At 46.3% G+C, this 17,600-nt stretch overlaps 1 protein-coding gene across 1 annotated transcript in view; it reads left to right on the top strand.

Moving 5' to 3' along the window:
* LOC129701385 (teneurin-2-like) overlaps positions 1-17,600 on the top strand; it is a 372,354-nt gene that overhangs the window by 49,894 nt on the left and 304,860 nt on the right. The window contains exon 2 of the mRNA XM_055642523.1: positions 15,370-15,604. Coding sequence (XP_055498498.1) covers positions 15,370-15,604 — 235 coding nt within the window. The remainder of the gene's footprint in view (positions 1-15,369; positions 15,605-17,600) is intronic.

Genomic DNA, 17,600 nt, shown 5'->3' with positions numbered 1-17,600 from the left:
GATGGCGCAATGGGCTAAGTGTTCGGCTGGCGACCGGAAGGTAGCCGGTTCGAATCCCGCTTGGAGTGCATACTGTCGTTGTGTCCTTGGGGCAAGACACTTCACCCACCTTTGCCTGTGTGTAATGTAATGTAATTATGTGAAGCACTTTGGGGTCAATGCAAGTTGACTGAAAATGTGCTATATAAATAAGATTATTATTATTATTAAAGTTCGTGAGCATTGCCACTTTTCATTTCACTGCACATCTCGTATGTGTATGTGATGAGTAAACTTGACTTGACTTGATTGGGGATGATGAGCCATGATCACATTGAATGGCGGTGCTGGCTCGAAGGGCCGAATGGCCGACTCCTGCACCTATTGTCTATTGTCTATGAGTCAAGAATATTTTACTGTCATGTGTTCCAAAAAGGGAACAATTAAATTCTTTCTTGCAACGGCACGTCAGATCTGTAACTATAGTCACAAGATGCTGGAGCAACTCAGCGGGACAGGCAGCTTCTCTGGAGAGAAGGAATGGGTGACGTTTCGGGTCTGGTTGTGAGTCTGTGGAATTCTCTGCCTCAGAGGGCGGTGGAGGCAGGTTTTCTGGAAACTTTCAAGAGAGAGCTAGATAGGGCTCTTAAAAAAAATAGCGGAGTCAGGGGAGAAGGCAGGAACGGGGTACTGATTGGGGATGATCAGCCATGATCACATTGAATGGCGGTGCTGGCTCGAAGGGCCAAATTGGCATGGTCCTGCACCTATTGTCACCGAAATTTTCAACATGTTCAAAATTCAGCGGAGACCAGAAAGACGCTACGACGCTTTGGAAACCTCTCACGACCATAGGAGACCTTTGGCGACTTGCCGCGGGTGACCTCTCACAACCATAAGAGACCTCTCAGGACCATGGTTGTGAAAGGTCTCCTCTGGTTGTGAGAGGTCTCCAGAAAGAGTCGTAGCATCTTTCTGGTCGCCGCTGAATTTTCAACATGTTGAAAATTTTGGAAACTGGCCACGGGTGCCGGCAGTCGCCTGTAAAGATCGCGTAAGTGGGACAGGCCCTTTTAATCAATCAATCAATCAATCAATCAACCTTTATTGTCATCTTGCAAGCAACAGTTGTACAGTGCAAAATGAAAAGACGTTTCCCAGTGAATAGCGGAGCATCGCACATGAAACTTAAAACATTTCACACATAATAACACTAAAAACAATCCAGTCCCTGATGGAACAGTATAAATAGTTAAAAGCAGGTAAAACACAATGTTAAAATACAATAAACCAATCATAAAAAATGTCCGGGGCAGCTGATTTGAGTGGCCAGTGCCAGTTATTAAAGTGTCCGTGCCAGCCGCAGAATCAAGTGACTGTGAGTACAGAGTGACTGTTTAGCAGCCTCACAGCCTGTGGGAGGAAGCTGTTTAGCAGTCTTGTAGTCCAGGCTTTGGTGCTTCGGTATCTCTTGCCTGATGGCAGGAGATCCAGGTGTATGTGGAGGGGGTGCAGTTTGTCCTTAGCAATTCTCTGAGCTTTTTTCAGACAGCGGCTCTGGAACGGTTCTTGTACCGAGGGTAGGGAGACGCCAATGATCCTCTCTGCTCCCCTCACTACCCTCTGCAGAGCCTTCCTGTCCGAGCAGTTGCAGGTGCAGTACCACGTATTTATGCAGTATTAAAAGCAGCTGTATTAAAGCAACTGTTTCCTTCACCACGTTTGGTGCCTGCGACAACCACAACATTGTAAATAGCCATTCCTTCCACAACCCCTCATCCTCTATCCCCTGTTACAACGATTCTCATTCACAGCATGCCTATTAATTCACCAACCAGCCAGAGATCTAATCAATAACGGAGAGCATTAACATTACAGTTCGGGTTTACACAAAGCATATGCATTTAAAGCATCACATATATAAATTAAAAGCAAATTTATCCTTTGATTGTTGGAAGTAAACATGGAATATAATTGTGCTAGCATATTGTAATCTTCTTTGGAGATGTGCTTGTATTAAAGTCGATGGGCTTGAAGTTGAGTGAATGCACAGAGGCCGTTACAATTACACGACTCGCCCTCTGATCCTGGATCAAGTGTCGAGGTTGAGAGTCCATTGAATCAGACAAATCGGTTACACTGCCACGCTTGCAATCAGTTCATCTTTTCAACTAAAGGGGGTGTCCCACTGTACGAGTTTACCCAAGAGCTCTCCCGAGTTTAAAAAAAAAAAAAAAAAAATCAAACTCGTGGAGAATACGTAGCGGGTACGTCGGAGCTCGGGGACGTCCCTTAGCGGCTCGTAACGCTAACGGCAGGTACTCGGGGGAAACGCGGTAAGCCCGTGACGTTTTTTTCAACATGTTGAAAAATGTCCACGAGAGCCCCGAGTACCTACGAGCGGCCATTACCGTAATTCTCCGAGTTCGAGTCGGGGGAAACTTGGGAGAACTTTTAAATTATCTCGGACCCTGGTACCTTAAACGGACACCAAGTAGAGAGCGGTCCTGAGCTACCATCTACCTCATTGGAACAATTACAGCACGGAAACAGGCCATCTCGACCCTTCTAGTCCGTGCCGAACACATAAACTCCCCTAGTCCCATATACCTGCGCTCAGACCATAACCCTCCATTCCCTTCCCATCCATATAACTATCCAATTTATTTTTAAATGATAAAAACGAACCTTCCTCCACCACCTTCACTGGAAGCTCATTCCACACAGCTACCACTCTCCGAGTAAAGAAGTTCCCCCTCATGTTACCCCTAAACTTCAGTCCCTTAATTCTCATGTCATGTCCTCTTGTTTGAATCTTCCCTACTCTCAGTGGGAAAAGCTTATCCACATCAACTCTGCCTATCCCTCTCATCATTTTGAAAACCTCTATCAAGTATCCCCTACCTGCCTTCTGCGCTCCATACCCTAAATCCCTTAACAAGTCCAATCTTTCTCTCTAAATTAGTTGTTGAAACCCCTCTGTGGCAGAGATTCTAGTAAATCTCCTCTGTCTCTCTCTAAAAAGTTCTTGACATCTCGGTTTTAAAGGATTTCCCGACCCAAATTGTGACACCATGTCCTCCAGAATTGGTCTCACTAATGCCTTGTACAATTTTAACATTACCTCCCAGCTTCTATACCCATACCTCACTACCTCATTGGAGACCCTCGGAGGGGTGGGAGATTGCAACCACTCTGTTTCGACTAATGCAATCAACCCGGCGTGCACAATCAAATAAGATCAAATAGAACGGGTTGCCCTACAATTTTCGGCCCCTGGTTCTGGACTCCCCCAACATCGGGAACATGTTTCCTGCCTCTAGCATGTCCAAACCCTTACTAATCTTATATGTTTCAATAAGATCCTTCTAAACTCCAGAGTGTACAAGCCCAGCCGCTCCATTCTCTCAGCATATGACAGTCCCGCCATCCCGGGAATTAACCTGGTGAACCTACGCTGCACTCCCTCAATTGCAAGAATGTCCTTCCTCAAATTCGGAGACCAAAACTGCACACCGCGAATCGTAAAGGTACATCCTTTTATTGCGAGGCTGGTTCTTCTGGTCCTAGACTCTCCCACTAGTGGAAACATCCTCTCCACATCCACGCTACCCAGGCCTTTCACTATCCGGTAAGTTTCAATGAGGTGCCCCCTCATCCTTCTAAACTCCAGTCCGCCTTGTAAACCGTGTTTGCTCCAGATTCCAGCATGTGCAGTTAAATTACAGTCAACAATCTTTTGATGGAGTATAAGAAAGGGAGGAGGGGCGAAGGGACTGTCCCCCTTGGGCGATTTTTTCGGAGACTTGCTGGCACCCGTAATTAGTCGCAGCAGGTGGATGAAAATGGTCAACGTGTTGATAATCCAGCGGTGACCACAACACAGTACGACTCTTTGGGCGACTACTCACGACCAGACACAGGCGACATGTCGCGGGGTGATGCCTGGATGGTCGTGAGTCGTACCTTGTTCTGGTCGCCGCTGGATTTTCAACGTTGAACATTATCGGCGTCCTGCAATGACCTATGATGGGTGCCGGCAAATCGCCGAAAAAAAACACGTAAGTGGGACGGGCCCTTTACACAAGACAGCTTTAAGAAAGAAATAAAAACATTTTTGTTCCACAGGTATGCAGTTATTACATCTAATAATGTTAGCCATCCCCGGCAATCGCTGGGCGACCTTTCAGAGCGTTTGATAAATTGATTGACAACTCTTGTCAGTTTGATAATAAGCCTCAGAAAATCCAAACTAAAACACGGTAGCATCTACTCCCTTCAAATTATAGTTTAGTTCAGAGATGCAGCATGGAAAGAGGCCCTTCGGCCCATCGATCACCCGTTCTATGTTATCCCACTTTCTCATCCACTTCCGAGTCGTCTCGCTGGGGGGTAATTTCACAGAGTTATCCCACTTTCCCATCCACTTCCGAGACGTTTCGCAAACTCCACACAGGGGGGTCAATCGTACCCGTGTCACTGGAGCGGTGAGGCATAGAAACATAGAAATTAGGTGCAGGAGTAGGCCATTCGGCCCTTCGAGCCTGCACCGCCATTCAATATGATCATGGCTGATCATCCAACTCAGTATCCCGTACCTGCCTTCTCTCCATACCCCCTGATCCCCTTGGCCGCAAGGGCCACATCTAACTCCTTCTTAAATATAGCCAATGAACTGGCCTCAACTACCTTCTGTGGCAGAGAGTTCCAGAGATTCGCCACTCTCTGTGTGAAAAAAGTTCGTCATCTCGGTCCTAAAAGATTTCCCCCTCCTTGAGCTGTGACCCGGTCCTGAGGCAATCTTCCTGCATCTAGCAGTCCAGAGATTTTGTAAGTTTCTATAAGTCCCCTCTCAATCTCCTAAATTCTAGAGAGTATAAACCAAGTCTATCCAGTCGACAGTCCTGGGCAGTCCACAAATGAGAGATGAAATTTAGAAGGATGAATGGAGCGGCTGGGCTTGTATGAAGTTTAGAAGGATGAGCGGGAATCTGATTGAAACATATATTATTAAGGGTTTGGACACGCTAGAGGCAGGAAACATGTTCCCGATGTTGGGGGAGTCCAGAACCAGGGGCCACAGTTTGAGAATAAGGAGTAAACCATTTAGAACGGAGACGAGGAAACACTTTTTCAGAGTTGTCAGTCTGTGGAATTCTCTGCCTCAGAAGGCAGTGGAGACCAATTCTCTGGATGCTTTCAAGAGAGAGTTAGATGGACAATATAGACAATAGGTGCAGGAGTAGGCCATTCGGCCCTTCGAGCCAGCACCTCCATTCAATGTGATCATGGCTGATCATCCCCAATCAGTACCCCGTTCCTGCCGTCTCCCCATATCTCCTGACTCCGCTATCTTTAAGAGTGGAACGGGGTACTGATTGGGGATGATCAGCCATGGTCACATTGAATGGCGGTGCCGAATGGCCTACTCCTGCACCTATTGTCTATATTATCGATAACTTCAGTTTAAGCCTTGTTTCTTATTATTCAGTTCACAAAAGGTTAAACATTCCGGTGGAATCTGCACGGATCGTGCATTCAGAAGCTTAATGTCAACTGACTTGAACAACAGTGGTAGGTATCTATATATAAGTCTTCAACATGGTATCCAGGGAAAAGCTAGTACAGCTAAACTTGGAGCAGACCCAGTAATAACAATACATTGCTTTCAATTGTATTGTGCTGCTGTTGATTTCTCCAAAGGCCACGTTGGCCCATGTCCAAGGTATCTCCTCTGTGAGTTGAAACTGTAGGATTTAAGATTCAGCTCCAATTAAAAGCAAATACATTTCAAATATCTAAGGCTTAAATGACTTTATTTTTTAATCGAGCTATAAATCTACTGCGAATCTGATCAATAACCACATCGCTTCCATTAACTGCAAGGTAGGAAGCCTGACGTGCTTCAGCACATTCATCGTGGAGGGAGTGATTAGACTTCAAAAGGCAAGTACACAAAGTGCTGGAGTAATCAGCAGGTCAGGCAGCATCTGTGCAGGGACAGGGCAATGTTTCAGGTCAGGATCCGCCTTCAAGCGATAACTCATGCGAGCTTTTTCGAAGGAGAAAATTCTTGCAAATTTTTGACTCGGTTAATGGATCGACAAGTAAGTTCAGCTTCGCCAAAAACCTCCGCTCGGTCCGCAATAACCGACCTGACCTCCCAGTGGCTCAGCAATACAACTTCCCCTCCCATTCCCCATCCGACCTCTCTGTCCTGGGTCTCCTCCATGGCCAGAGTGAGCAACACCGGAAATTGGAGGAACAGCACCTCATATTCCGCTTGAGGAGTCTGCATCCTGCGGGCATGAACATTGAATTCTTCCAATATTGTTAGTCCTTGCTGTCTCCTCCCCTTCCTCAGCCCTTGGGGCTCCTCCTCCTTTTTCCTTTCTTCTCCCCGCCCCACCCAACCCCCATCAGTCTGAAGAAGGGTTTTGGCCCGAAATGTTGCCTATTTCCTTCGCTCCATAGATGCTGCTGCACCCGCTGAGTTTCTCCAGCACTTTTGTGTCCCTTCGATTTTCCAGCATCTGCAGTTCCTTCTTAAACACAAGTAAGTAAGTTTATTGGCCAAGTATTCACATACAAGGAATTTGCCTTGGTGCTCCGCCCACATGTAACAACATGACATACAGTGACAGTTACGAATGACTCAGAAAACACTAAACATAAATAATAATAATAATAATAAGACATTCATGATAAAACACCATTGATCAAGCATGTGAACCAATAAAATACCAGATTAAAGGGAGGCTACAGACTTTTGGCTGTTGGGTAGAGCAACTACTCGTGGATAAAATCTGTTTTTATGTCTGGCTGTGGCAGCTTTGACAGTCCGGAGTTGCCTTCCAGAGGGAAGTGATTCAAAGAGTTTGTGGCCAGGGTGAGAGGGGTCAGAGATGATCTTGCCCGCTCGCTTCCTGGCCCTTGCAGTGTACAATTCATCAATGGAGGGAAGGTTGCAGCCGATAACCTTCTCAGCTGATCGGACGATTCGCAGCAGCCTCTAGGTGTCGTGCTTGGTGGCTGAGCCGAACCAGACCATGATGGAGAAGGTGAGAACAGACTCTACGATGGCCGTGTAGAATTGGACCATCATTGCCTGGTGCAGATTGTGCTTCCTCAGCTGCGAATCAATGAGTCTGAATCAGTCTGAAGAAGGGCCCCGATACAAAACGCCACCTAACTGTCTTCTCCAGAGATGCTGCCTGGCCCGCTGAGTTACTCCACCACTTTGTGTCTTTCTTTTCTGCAAACCAGCCTCTGCAGTTCTTTGTTTCTACGACTGAATCTGAACAGTGGATTCAGAACACCGTGGCTGAACGGCATGCCAGGGTGGCGCAGCGGGTACAGTCGCTGCCTTACAGCAAAATGCAACGCGGGTGACCCGGGTGACTGACTACGGGCGCTGTCTGTACGGAGTTTGCACGTTCTCCCCGTGACCTGCGTGGGTTTTCTCCGAGATCTACGGTTTCCTCCCACACTCCAAAGGCGTGCAGGTTTGTAGGTTAATTGGCTTGGTGTAAATGTGAAAATTGTCCGGTGTAAAATTGCCCAACTTGTAGTATAATTCCTGGGAGACTCTGTACAAGGTACAAGGTAGAAGTCTAGTTCAATTCAAGGTAGGTTTTGGTAGTTAAATCAATGTCACAGTCATACACCACGCAAACAGGCCCTTCGGCCCATCTCGTCCATACTAACCCAAGATGCCCCATCTAACCTAGTGCTATTTGGCCCATGTCCTTCCAAACCTTTCCTATCCATGTACCTGTCCAAGCGTCTTTTATCCCTGTATTGTCAAGCTGGGAAGGGGGAAATCGACCATCCCTCAGTCTGAGGAAGGGTCTCGACCCGAAACGTCACCTATTCCTTCGCTCCATAGATGCTGCGAAGTTTCTCCGGCATTTTTGTCCACCTTTGACTTTTCTAGCATCTGCAGTTCCTTCTTAAATATTTGTTTTACGAGACTGGGTTGTTAGCCCTGTGCTCAACCCCCAACCTGGAGGACCATTGCTGAGAGAATGGAGCGGCTGGGCTTGTACACCCTGGAGTTTAGAAGGATGAGAGGATATCTCATTGAAACATATAAGATTGTTAAGGGCTTGGACACGCTAGAGGCAGGAAATACGTTCCTGATGTTGGGGGAGTCCAGAACCAGAGGCCACGCAGTTTAAGAATAAGGGGTAAGCCATTTAGAACGGAGACGAGGAAACACTTTTTCTCACAGAGAGTGGTGAGTCTGTGGAATTCTCTGCCTCAGAGGGTGGTGGAGGCAGGTTCTCTGGATGCTTTCAAGAGAGAGCTAGATAGGGCTCTTAAAGATATCGGAGTCAGGGGATATGGGGAGAAGGCAGGAACGGGGTACTGATTGGGGATGATCAGCCATGATCACATTGAATGGCGGTGCTGGCTCGAAGGGCCGAATGGCCTACTCCTGCATCTATTGTCTATTGTCTATTGTCTATTGTCTATGCCTCTCTAATACAGTGTTTCAATGGCAGTGGATAACACACTGGACAGCCCAAGTTTGTATTCTTGAAAGGTCATCTGCCATGACATTGGACTTTTGAGTCAGAAACTAGAAACAGGAAATGCTTTTTTGAAGAATGTCAGCTATTGCTTTCGAGAAATGTTATCCCAGAGCTTCTGCCCTTAGCAGGGCTGCTAAAATAAATCAGTCAGCTGTCTTCTCAAAAATGGATTCTATTCCTGCAGAAACCTCAGTTAGTTTAGTCTAGTTTGGAGATACGGGGCGGAAACAGGCCCTTCGGCCCACCGGGTCCGTGCCGACCAGCGATCCCCGCACATTAACACTATTCTACACCCACTAGGGACAATTTTTACATTTTGCCAAGCCAATTAACCTACAAACCCGCACGTCTTTGGAGTTAGAATTGACATTTCAGCCTTTGTGCCATTATTTTCACACCGGCAGCGATGCACTGTTCTGTGATATTCTGTAATATATTTCAATCAACGACACTTTTGTTTATCTTGTGGGGGAAGGAACTGCAGATGCTGGTATGCACAGGAGACAGACACAAAACGCTGGAGTGACTCAGCGGGTCAGGCAGCATCTCTGGAGTGACGGAACGGGCGACGCTTCGGGTCGAGACCCTTCTTCAGGCTGAGCAAATGTCTGAAGAAGGCATCTTCAGTCTGAAGAAGGGTCTCGACCAGAAACGTCACCCATTACTCCTTCTCTCCAGAGATGATGCCTGTCCCGCTGAGTCACTCCAGCGTTTTCTGTCTGTCTGTTTTGTTGATCTTCCTTGACATGGTTCCTGCGACTGTTTGTGTCATTTCCCTGACATCAACATCACAATCATTGAATGTGCTATTGCCACTGGTATCAATCCTCTCCAAGCAGTGGGTTTTATTTCCTAATATTCTTCTCTTATTGCCAAATTTGTCTTCTATTGTCACTCGACTTAGCATTCACTCGGGCTTTTGAAATGTCAAGTGAGTCAGTAGTTGGGATTGTGACCACCAGTCGGCTACTCAGGGGCTCTGGAGGCCTTCAGAAATCAATGGGTATTTTTAAGGCAGAGATAGATACATTCTTGATTAGTACGGGTGTCCGAGGCTATGGGGTGAGGCAGGAGAATGGGTTTAGGAGAGAGAGAGATAGATGGCGGAGTAGACTCAATTGGCCAAATAGCCAATTTTACTTCCCTGTCTTATGATCTGACAAACAGGCTAATTCAGCGCCTAGAACTTAAGAACTTATTTTTCGGCGATTGTCCCCAAGTAAATGAATGAATGAATGAATGGATACGTTTATTGTCCAAGTTTGTTCACATACAAGGAATTTGCCTTGGTGCTCTGCTCGGAAGTAACAACACGACATACAGTAACAATTAGGAGTAGGTCCCCTTGCATCCTAGTTTGCAGGCGATGCGTGGTCACGGATGGAAGCCTGGGCGATCGATGTCATGTGGAGGACAGGCTGTTGCCCATGCAACACGTCCCCCCTCTCCATGTCACTGATCGATCCAAAGGAACAGCAGGGCCGTTACAGTTTGGGCACCAGCGCCATCGCAGGAGCTGCCAGAGCGAGGTTGTAGACAACGACAAACTGCCTTAGGGGCTCCAACTCCGGATTTTCTTGAGGTTTACTCCTGAAGCCTTTTCCTTGACTGGATATGGCCACAAGGCAGTGGAGGTTTTCCCTCTCCTAGATGGACTGCCTTCCCAGGCTGACGAGCCCCATCTGCCCGAGACTGGTGGGAGTGGGAGCGTCTACCTTCCCGTACAGGTCTATAGCACCTGCCCTATGACCTTATTTTGTGTCTATCTTCAGTGTTAAACAGCATCTGCAGATCCTTGCTACACATAAAAAATCAGACAGTTTGGGACATCAATATTATTCTCCAGTCCAGGTGTTTGTGGCTATTAGTGGATGTCCTGGAGCTGTTTCCAGCTCTCTCTGTTACCTCTGGAGACGTATCTAAGGAGGGAATTAGAATTTCCTAGAATTTAGAAGATTGAGGGGGGATCTTATAGAAACTTACAACATTCTTAAGGGGTTGGACAGGCTAGATGCAGGAAGATTATTCCCGATTATTCCTTCCTGCACACACACAATCATAAAGCCCTGTCCCACGGTACGAGTTCATTCCAAGAGCTCAAATAAAAATCAAACTCGTGGTAAGCACGGAGAATGAACGTAGCGGGTACGTCGGAGCTCGGGGACGTCTCTTAGCGGCTCGTACCGCTAACAGCAGGTACTCGGGAAGACTCGCTAACGGCAGGTAAGCACGGGAAGACTCGTGAAGATTTTTCAACATGTTGAAAAATGTCCACGAGAGCCCCGAGCACCGACGAGTGGCCATTACTGTAAATCTCCGAGTTCGAATCAGGGCAAACTCGGGAGAGCTCTTGGAATGAACTCGTACAGTGGGACAGGGCTTTTACACTTTAGTGCAAAACTCAGTGCTGCATTGTCAAATGTGTTTACAATGGGACATGATATTAAGCTGATTCCATGTCCATCATTTAGCTGTGCGTTGGCAATTCTGAATTATGATATCCCAGTGTTCTGCCCAATTAGAACAAAGAGTTCATCACTCCACAGAATATATAAAATTATCAGTGTATAAAATCATGAGAGGAATAGATCGGGTAGACGCATAGAATCTCTAGCCCAGAGTAGGGGAATCGAGGACCTGAGGACACAGATTTAAGATGAAGAGTAAAAGATCTAATTGGAATCTGAGGGGTAACTTTTTCACACAAAGGGTGGTGGGTGTATGGAACAAGCTGCCAGAGGAGGTAGTTGAGGCTACGTTTAAGAAACATTTGGACAGGTACATGGATAGGATGGGTTTGGAGGGATATGGACCAAACGCAAGCAGGTGGGACTGGTGTAGCTGGGACATGTTGGCTGGTGTGGGCAAGTTGGGCTGAAGGGCCTGTTTCCACACTGTATCACTCTATGACTCTATCACCCTGTGATTTAAGATGTGGTCATGAAAAGATCTGTAGTTTCAAGAACAAAGTTAATTGCATTGTAAAAGTAGTTCGGAGATTGCGTAGAATGTGAGATGACCTGAAAAAGAGTTCAGGTAAATGTTCCTGCAAATTGAAGTAATACGACTAATAAAACATCAGATAGTCACCATGTGTAATACCTATTTTATTGATAATTCCGTAGCTATGCGCTCACGGCTGTCCAATTTTTCATCCTTGTAGTTTATACACAGATGTGTCTGAGTTGTCTTATCTTTCGTTGCAAAACAATCTGAATTTATCGAACCAGGAAACAAGGTCTTTTAAATAAAATGTGTTTTAAAATAGCAGAGTCGGGGGATATGGGGAGAAGGCAGGAACGGGGGTACTGATTGGGGATGATCAGCCATGATCACATTGAATGGCGGTGCTGGCTCGAAGGGCCGAATGGCCTACTCCTGCACCTGTTGTCTATTGACTAAACTAACAAATGAAACTAAACTGCAAGCAGCGATGGCATGGTCATCTGCCGGTGAGAGTGGTGGAAGCTGGGACGATCTCATTGAAATTGGATGAACATTTGAGATACATTTTGTGATGGAGCAAAGCGGTTGGGGCAGCGGTAGAGTCGCTGCCTCACGGCGCCAGAGACCCGTGTTCCATCCCGACTACCGGTGCTGTCTGTACGGAGTTTGTACGTTCTCCCCGTGACCTGCGTGGGTTTTCTCCGGGTGCTCCGGTTTCCTCCAGCACTCCAAAGAGGTACAGGTTTGTAGGTTAAAATGCTGGAGAAACTCAGCAGGTGAGGCAGCATCTATGGAGTGAAGGAAATAGGCAACGTTTCCTATTTTCTTCGCTCCATAGATGCTGCTGCACCCGCTGAGTTTCCCCAGCACGCTTGTCTACCTTCGATTTTCCAGCATCTGCAGTTCCTTCATCAACGAGTCAAGTCAAGTCAAGTTTATTTGTCACATACACATACGAGATGTGCAGTGAAATGAAAGTGGCGATGCTCGCGGACTTTTGTGCAAAAGACAAACAACAAAACAACCAAACAAATTATAAACACAATCATAACAGTGTTGACGTGGAAAAGCTTTTCCCACTGAGAGTAGGGAAGATTCAAACAAGGGGACATGACATGAGAATTAAGGGACTGAAGTTTAGGGGTAACATGAGGGGGAACTTCTTTACTCAGAGAGTGGTAGCTGTGTGGAATGAGCTTCCAGTGAAGGTGGTGGAGGCAGGTTCGTTTTTATCATTTAAAAAGAAATTGGATAGTTATATGGATGGAGAGGGGAATGGAAAGAAGATTACAAAATTCTTAAGGGTTTGGACAGGCTAGATGCAGGAAGATTTATGGTCTGAGCGCAGCTTATATGGGACTTTAGGGGAGATTATGTGTCTCGGCACGGGGTACTAGAATTGGCTATCGAGATGGCCTGTTTCCAGTGCTGTAATTGTTTGATATGGTTATACCTAATTTCTATGTTTCTACACATAATAAATAATGGAAGGAAAAACGTTCTGTGGAGGTAGTCCCTGGTGAGATAGGCGTTTACAGTCCGAATTGCTTCTGGGAAGAAACTCCTTCTCAACCTCTCCGTTCTCACCGCATGGCAACGGAGGCGTTTGCCTGACCGTAGCAGCTGGAACAGTCCGTTGCAGGGGTAGAAGGGGTCTCCCATGTTTTTATTTGCCCCGGACGAGTTGTAAATGAGTGCGTGCAGGATATTGCAGGGATCGCTGGCCGGCACGGACTCGGTGGGCCGAAGGGGCCTGTTTCTGCGTTTTAATCATCCAACTAATTCAATCAACATTCCTGCTAATAAATTCGTGAAAAGCATCACAGCTGGCATCTGTCAGCAGCTGCCTCCTCATTGACAAACACGCTGCTTCAGATGACTCAAGTTGTACCACCCTCCGCATGCAGCCAACGTGATCGAAAGATGTCTCAGAATGCAAAGTGCATTGATGTGGAAAAATGTCATTTTCGGGCCTATGGAAACGTTGATTGCGTTTTATTTCTCAGCCTGCTGTTTATTATCGCGGCATCATGTACTCCAGTTGACAGATACAAGTGACTGTAATCTGGCTCCGACACATTTTCCATGACAATGGTCGATAAGTGAAGCCTAGTCCTGCAATTCGACTCGACAAACCTGTTTTGGCAAAGCTTGCTCAAAGCAAAATAGTCAATAAGAGAATAACTTAAACCCCTGTCCCACGGTACGAGTTCATTCCAAGAGTTCTTGCCTGGGTGTCATGGTACACCAGTCATTGAAAGTAGGCATGCAGGTGCAGCAGGCAGTGAAGAAAGCAAATGGTATGTTAGCTTTCATAGCAAAAGGATTTGAGTATAGGAGCAGGGAGGTTCTACTGCAGTTGTACAGGGTCTTGGTGAGACCACACCTGGAGTATTGTGTACAGCTTTGGTCTCCTAATCTGAGGAAGGACGTTATTGCCATAGAGGGAGTGCAGAGACGGTTCACCAGACTGATTCCTGGGATGTCAGGACTGTCTTATGAAGAAAGACTGGATAGACTTGGTTTATACTCTCTAGAATTTAGGAGATTGAGAGGGGATCTTATAGAAACTTACAAAATTCTTAAGCGGTTGGACAGGCTAGATGCAGAAAGATTGCTCCCAATGTTGGGGAAGTCCAGGACAAGGGGTCACAGCTTAAGGATAAGGGGGAAATCCTTTAAAACCGAGATGAGAAGAACTTTTTTCACACAGAGAGTGGTGAGTCTCTGGAACTCTCTGCCACAGAGGGTAGTTGAGGCCAGTTCATTGGCTATATTTAAGAGGGAGTTAGATGTGGCCCTTGTGGCTAAGAGGATCAGAGGGTTATGGAGAGAAGGCAGGTACGGGATACTGAGTTGGATGATCAGCCATGCTCATATTGAATGGCGGTGCAGACTCGAAGGGCCGAATGGCCTACTCCTGCACCTAATTTCTATGTTTCTATGTTTCTTCCGAGTTTGCCCTGATTCGAACTTCGGAGATTTACGGTAATGGCCACTCGTTGGTACTCGGGGCTCTCGTGGACATTTTTCAACATGTTGAAAAATCTTCACGAGTCTTCCCGTGCTTACCTGCGTTTAGCGAGTCTTCACGAGTACCTGCCGTTAGCGTTACGAGCCGCTAAGAGACATCCCCGAGCTCCGGCAATCCCGCTACGTACATTCTCCGTGCTTACTGCGATTTTTTTTTAAACTCGGGAGAGCTCTTGAAATGAACTCGTACAGTGGGACAGGGCTTTTACCTGAAAAATAGACTTAAAGGGTAGCGTAGGCCCAGATAGCATAGGCCCAGGATGTGTGAGCTCCATGAAAGGCTGGCGTTTTTAGCAATAGCCACGTCACATGAAAGAATGAAATGAAGACGTTCACTAATTTACAGACAGCAGCTTCCCCACTCGAGATTGCGGCACGGTGGCGCAGCGGTAGAGTTGCTGCCTCACAGCGCCAGAGACCCAGGTTCGATCCCGACTACAGGCGCTGTCTGTACGGAGTTTGCCCATTTCCTTCGCTCCATAGATGCTGCTGCACCCGCTGAGTTTCTCCAGCTTTTTTGTGCACCTTCGATTTTCCAACATCTGCAGTTCCTTCTTGAATACTGATTGTGGATGATCAGCCATGATCACATTGAATGGCGGTGCTGGCTCGAAGGGTGTACTCCTGTACCTATTGTCTATTGACTGTGATTCTAAATGGGACTAGTGTAGATGGGACATGCTGGTCGGTCAGCATGGGCAAGTTGGGCTGAAGAGCCTCTTTCCATGCTGTGTGACTCTATGATGCTACGTGTGGCCTGGACAGCAGGCGTGCAAAAGCTTTTCTCTACCGTGCTCCAGGTGACGGAAACTAAAATAAACGTGTCGGGTAGGCGTGTGTGTTTAACGACGCTCTTTACTTCCTCTCTCTGCAGGCCCCCCGAACCACCACAGCCAGTCCACGCTGCGACCACCTCTGCCGCCTCCGCACAACCACACCCTCTCTCACCACCACTCCTCCGCCAACTCCCTCAACAGGAACTCCTTGACCAACAGAAGGAACCAGATCCACGCTCCGTCGATGGCCCCCAACGATCTGCCCACCACGCCGGAGTCTGTCCAGCTGCAGGATAGCTGGGTCCTCAACAGCAACGTGCCCCTGGAGACCAGGTACTGTACCCCAAACTGCACTACGAATGAATGAATGAATGCATGAATGAATGATTGAATGCATGATGAAAGTATGAATGCATGAATGAAAGTATGAATGAAAGTATGAATGAAAGTATGCATGAATGAATGCATGAATGAAAGTATGAATGAATGCATGTATGAATGAATGCATGTATGAAAGTATGAAAGTATGAATGAATGGATGAATGAATGAATGAATGATGAATGATGAATGAATGAATGAATGAATGAAAACTTTATTGTCATTCAGATATACACCTAGACAGTGCACCTTGAACAAAATTTTGTGGCATTTGACTCTCCAAAATCAGGTAATAGTAAAAAATGCTAGGTGCGTCCATAAAAATGCCTCGTGTGCATGGTTCTGTAAAATAAATATGTATAAAAAGTTTTTAAAAAGTGTCGATATTTAAAAAAGTTCTAGCCTCGGTTTTGTTGAGGGAGATTACTCAACAAAATCCTCAAAATTACTCAACAGTAATACTTAGTCCATTACTGAGCTACAATGGACCGACCGTGCTTAGAAACTCACTGGAGAGAAGTCAAAGCAATGGAAACAGATGCAGAGAAGAGATTAGACCACAGCTCAGGAGTTCAAAGGTTCAAAGGTTATTTATTGGTCACATATACAATAGGTGTAGTGTAATGAAATGCTTCTTGCCAGTGCAGCACATATATAAAAAAAAAGAATATACACATAACAATAATATAAAGAGATTTAAACATAAAAACATCCCCCCCACAATGGTTCCCATTTGAGGGAAGGCACAAGGTCCAGTCCCCATCCCATAGTCGGGCCTATTGAGGCCTCCGCAGTTGCCTTTACGGAGGCCCGATGTTCCAGGCCGTTCTTGCCGGATGATGGTCCTCCGGCGTCGGAAGAAACCTCACAGCGGCCTGGGAACCCTGGAGCGGCCGCTCCCTTACCGGAGACCGCGGCTTCCGAAGCCGGCAGGCCGCGCTGGACGGAGTGTTGACATTCCTGCCTTTTTTCTGAGACCAAAACCAGGAATGAAATGTCTCGATGGAAATTGCTTGGATTTCCTTTTTTTTTTAAATTATTTTATTTTTTAATTTTATTTTTTATTAGAAGTAAATACAATACAGTGGTACCTTTTTATACAGGTGCCAAATATATGTCAAACGTGATACATTCTCTGTACTTGATTTCGTTGAGAGATACAGCGCGAGATACAGCGCGGAAACAGGCCCTTCGGCCCACCGAGTCACCAGCGCACCAGTTCTATCCGACACTTTCGGGAAGAATGTCACAAAAGACAACTGACCTACCTACTTGCACATCTTTGGGATGCGGGAGAAAAACCGCAGCACCTGGAGAAAACTTGCGGGGAGAATGTTCAAACTCTGCAGGGAGTAGTCGGGATCGAACCCGGGTCTCTGGTGCTGTGAGGCAGCAACTCTACCGCTGCGCCACCCAGCCACCCGAACTCATCTCCTCACAAACTCTTGACTTGTGCAGACACCACCGCCTCGGGGAATCAACTTCCATTTTCTAATCTCATTTTTTTTCCCCCATTATGGACCAGAAAACATTTTACAATTAGCACCAGAATACAATCAGTTTTTATTTCTGACAGCAGTCGAGGCCAGTCCAATCAGCCTTGTCAGATTGTCCACGACAGCCTATTTCAAGTTGTTAATATAATATATTCTCTTCTTTCCAAATTATATTGGAATCCAAATTGCAATTCTGGAGCCTCTTGGAAAAATCAATGCATGCTTCCTTCAAACCTGAATGTCAAGATCGATCAGCAGAAAAAATAGATGATAATATGTTTCAGGGCAGTTTTGTTTTGGCATGTTCCATGATTCAGTGTGAGATCGCACAGGTTTGTAGGGTCAGTTCATGGTTGTGTGTACTGAGGTACAGTGAAAAGCTTTTGCTGCATGCTAACCAACGAACTGGCTTCTGCGAATTGTAAATTGTCCCTAGCGAGTTTTTTTTTAAATT

This window comes from Leucoraja erinacea, chromosome 11 (genome assembly GCF_028641065.1).
Source record: "Leucoraja erinacea ecotype New England chromosome 11, Leri_hhj_1, whole genome shotgun sequence".
Classification (NCBI taxonomy): domain Eukaryota; kingdom Metazoa; phylum Chordata; class Chondrichthyes; order Rajiformes; family Rajidae; genus Leucoraja; species Leucoraja erinaceus.
The sequence above is the reverse complement of the archived record's forward strand: the minus strand, read 5'-3'. Positions and strand labels throughout refer to the sequence as shown.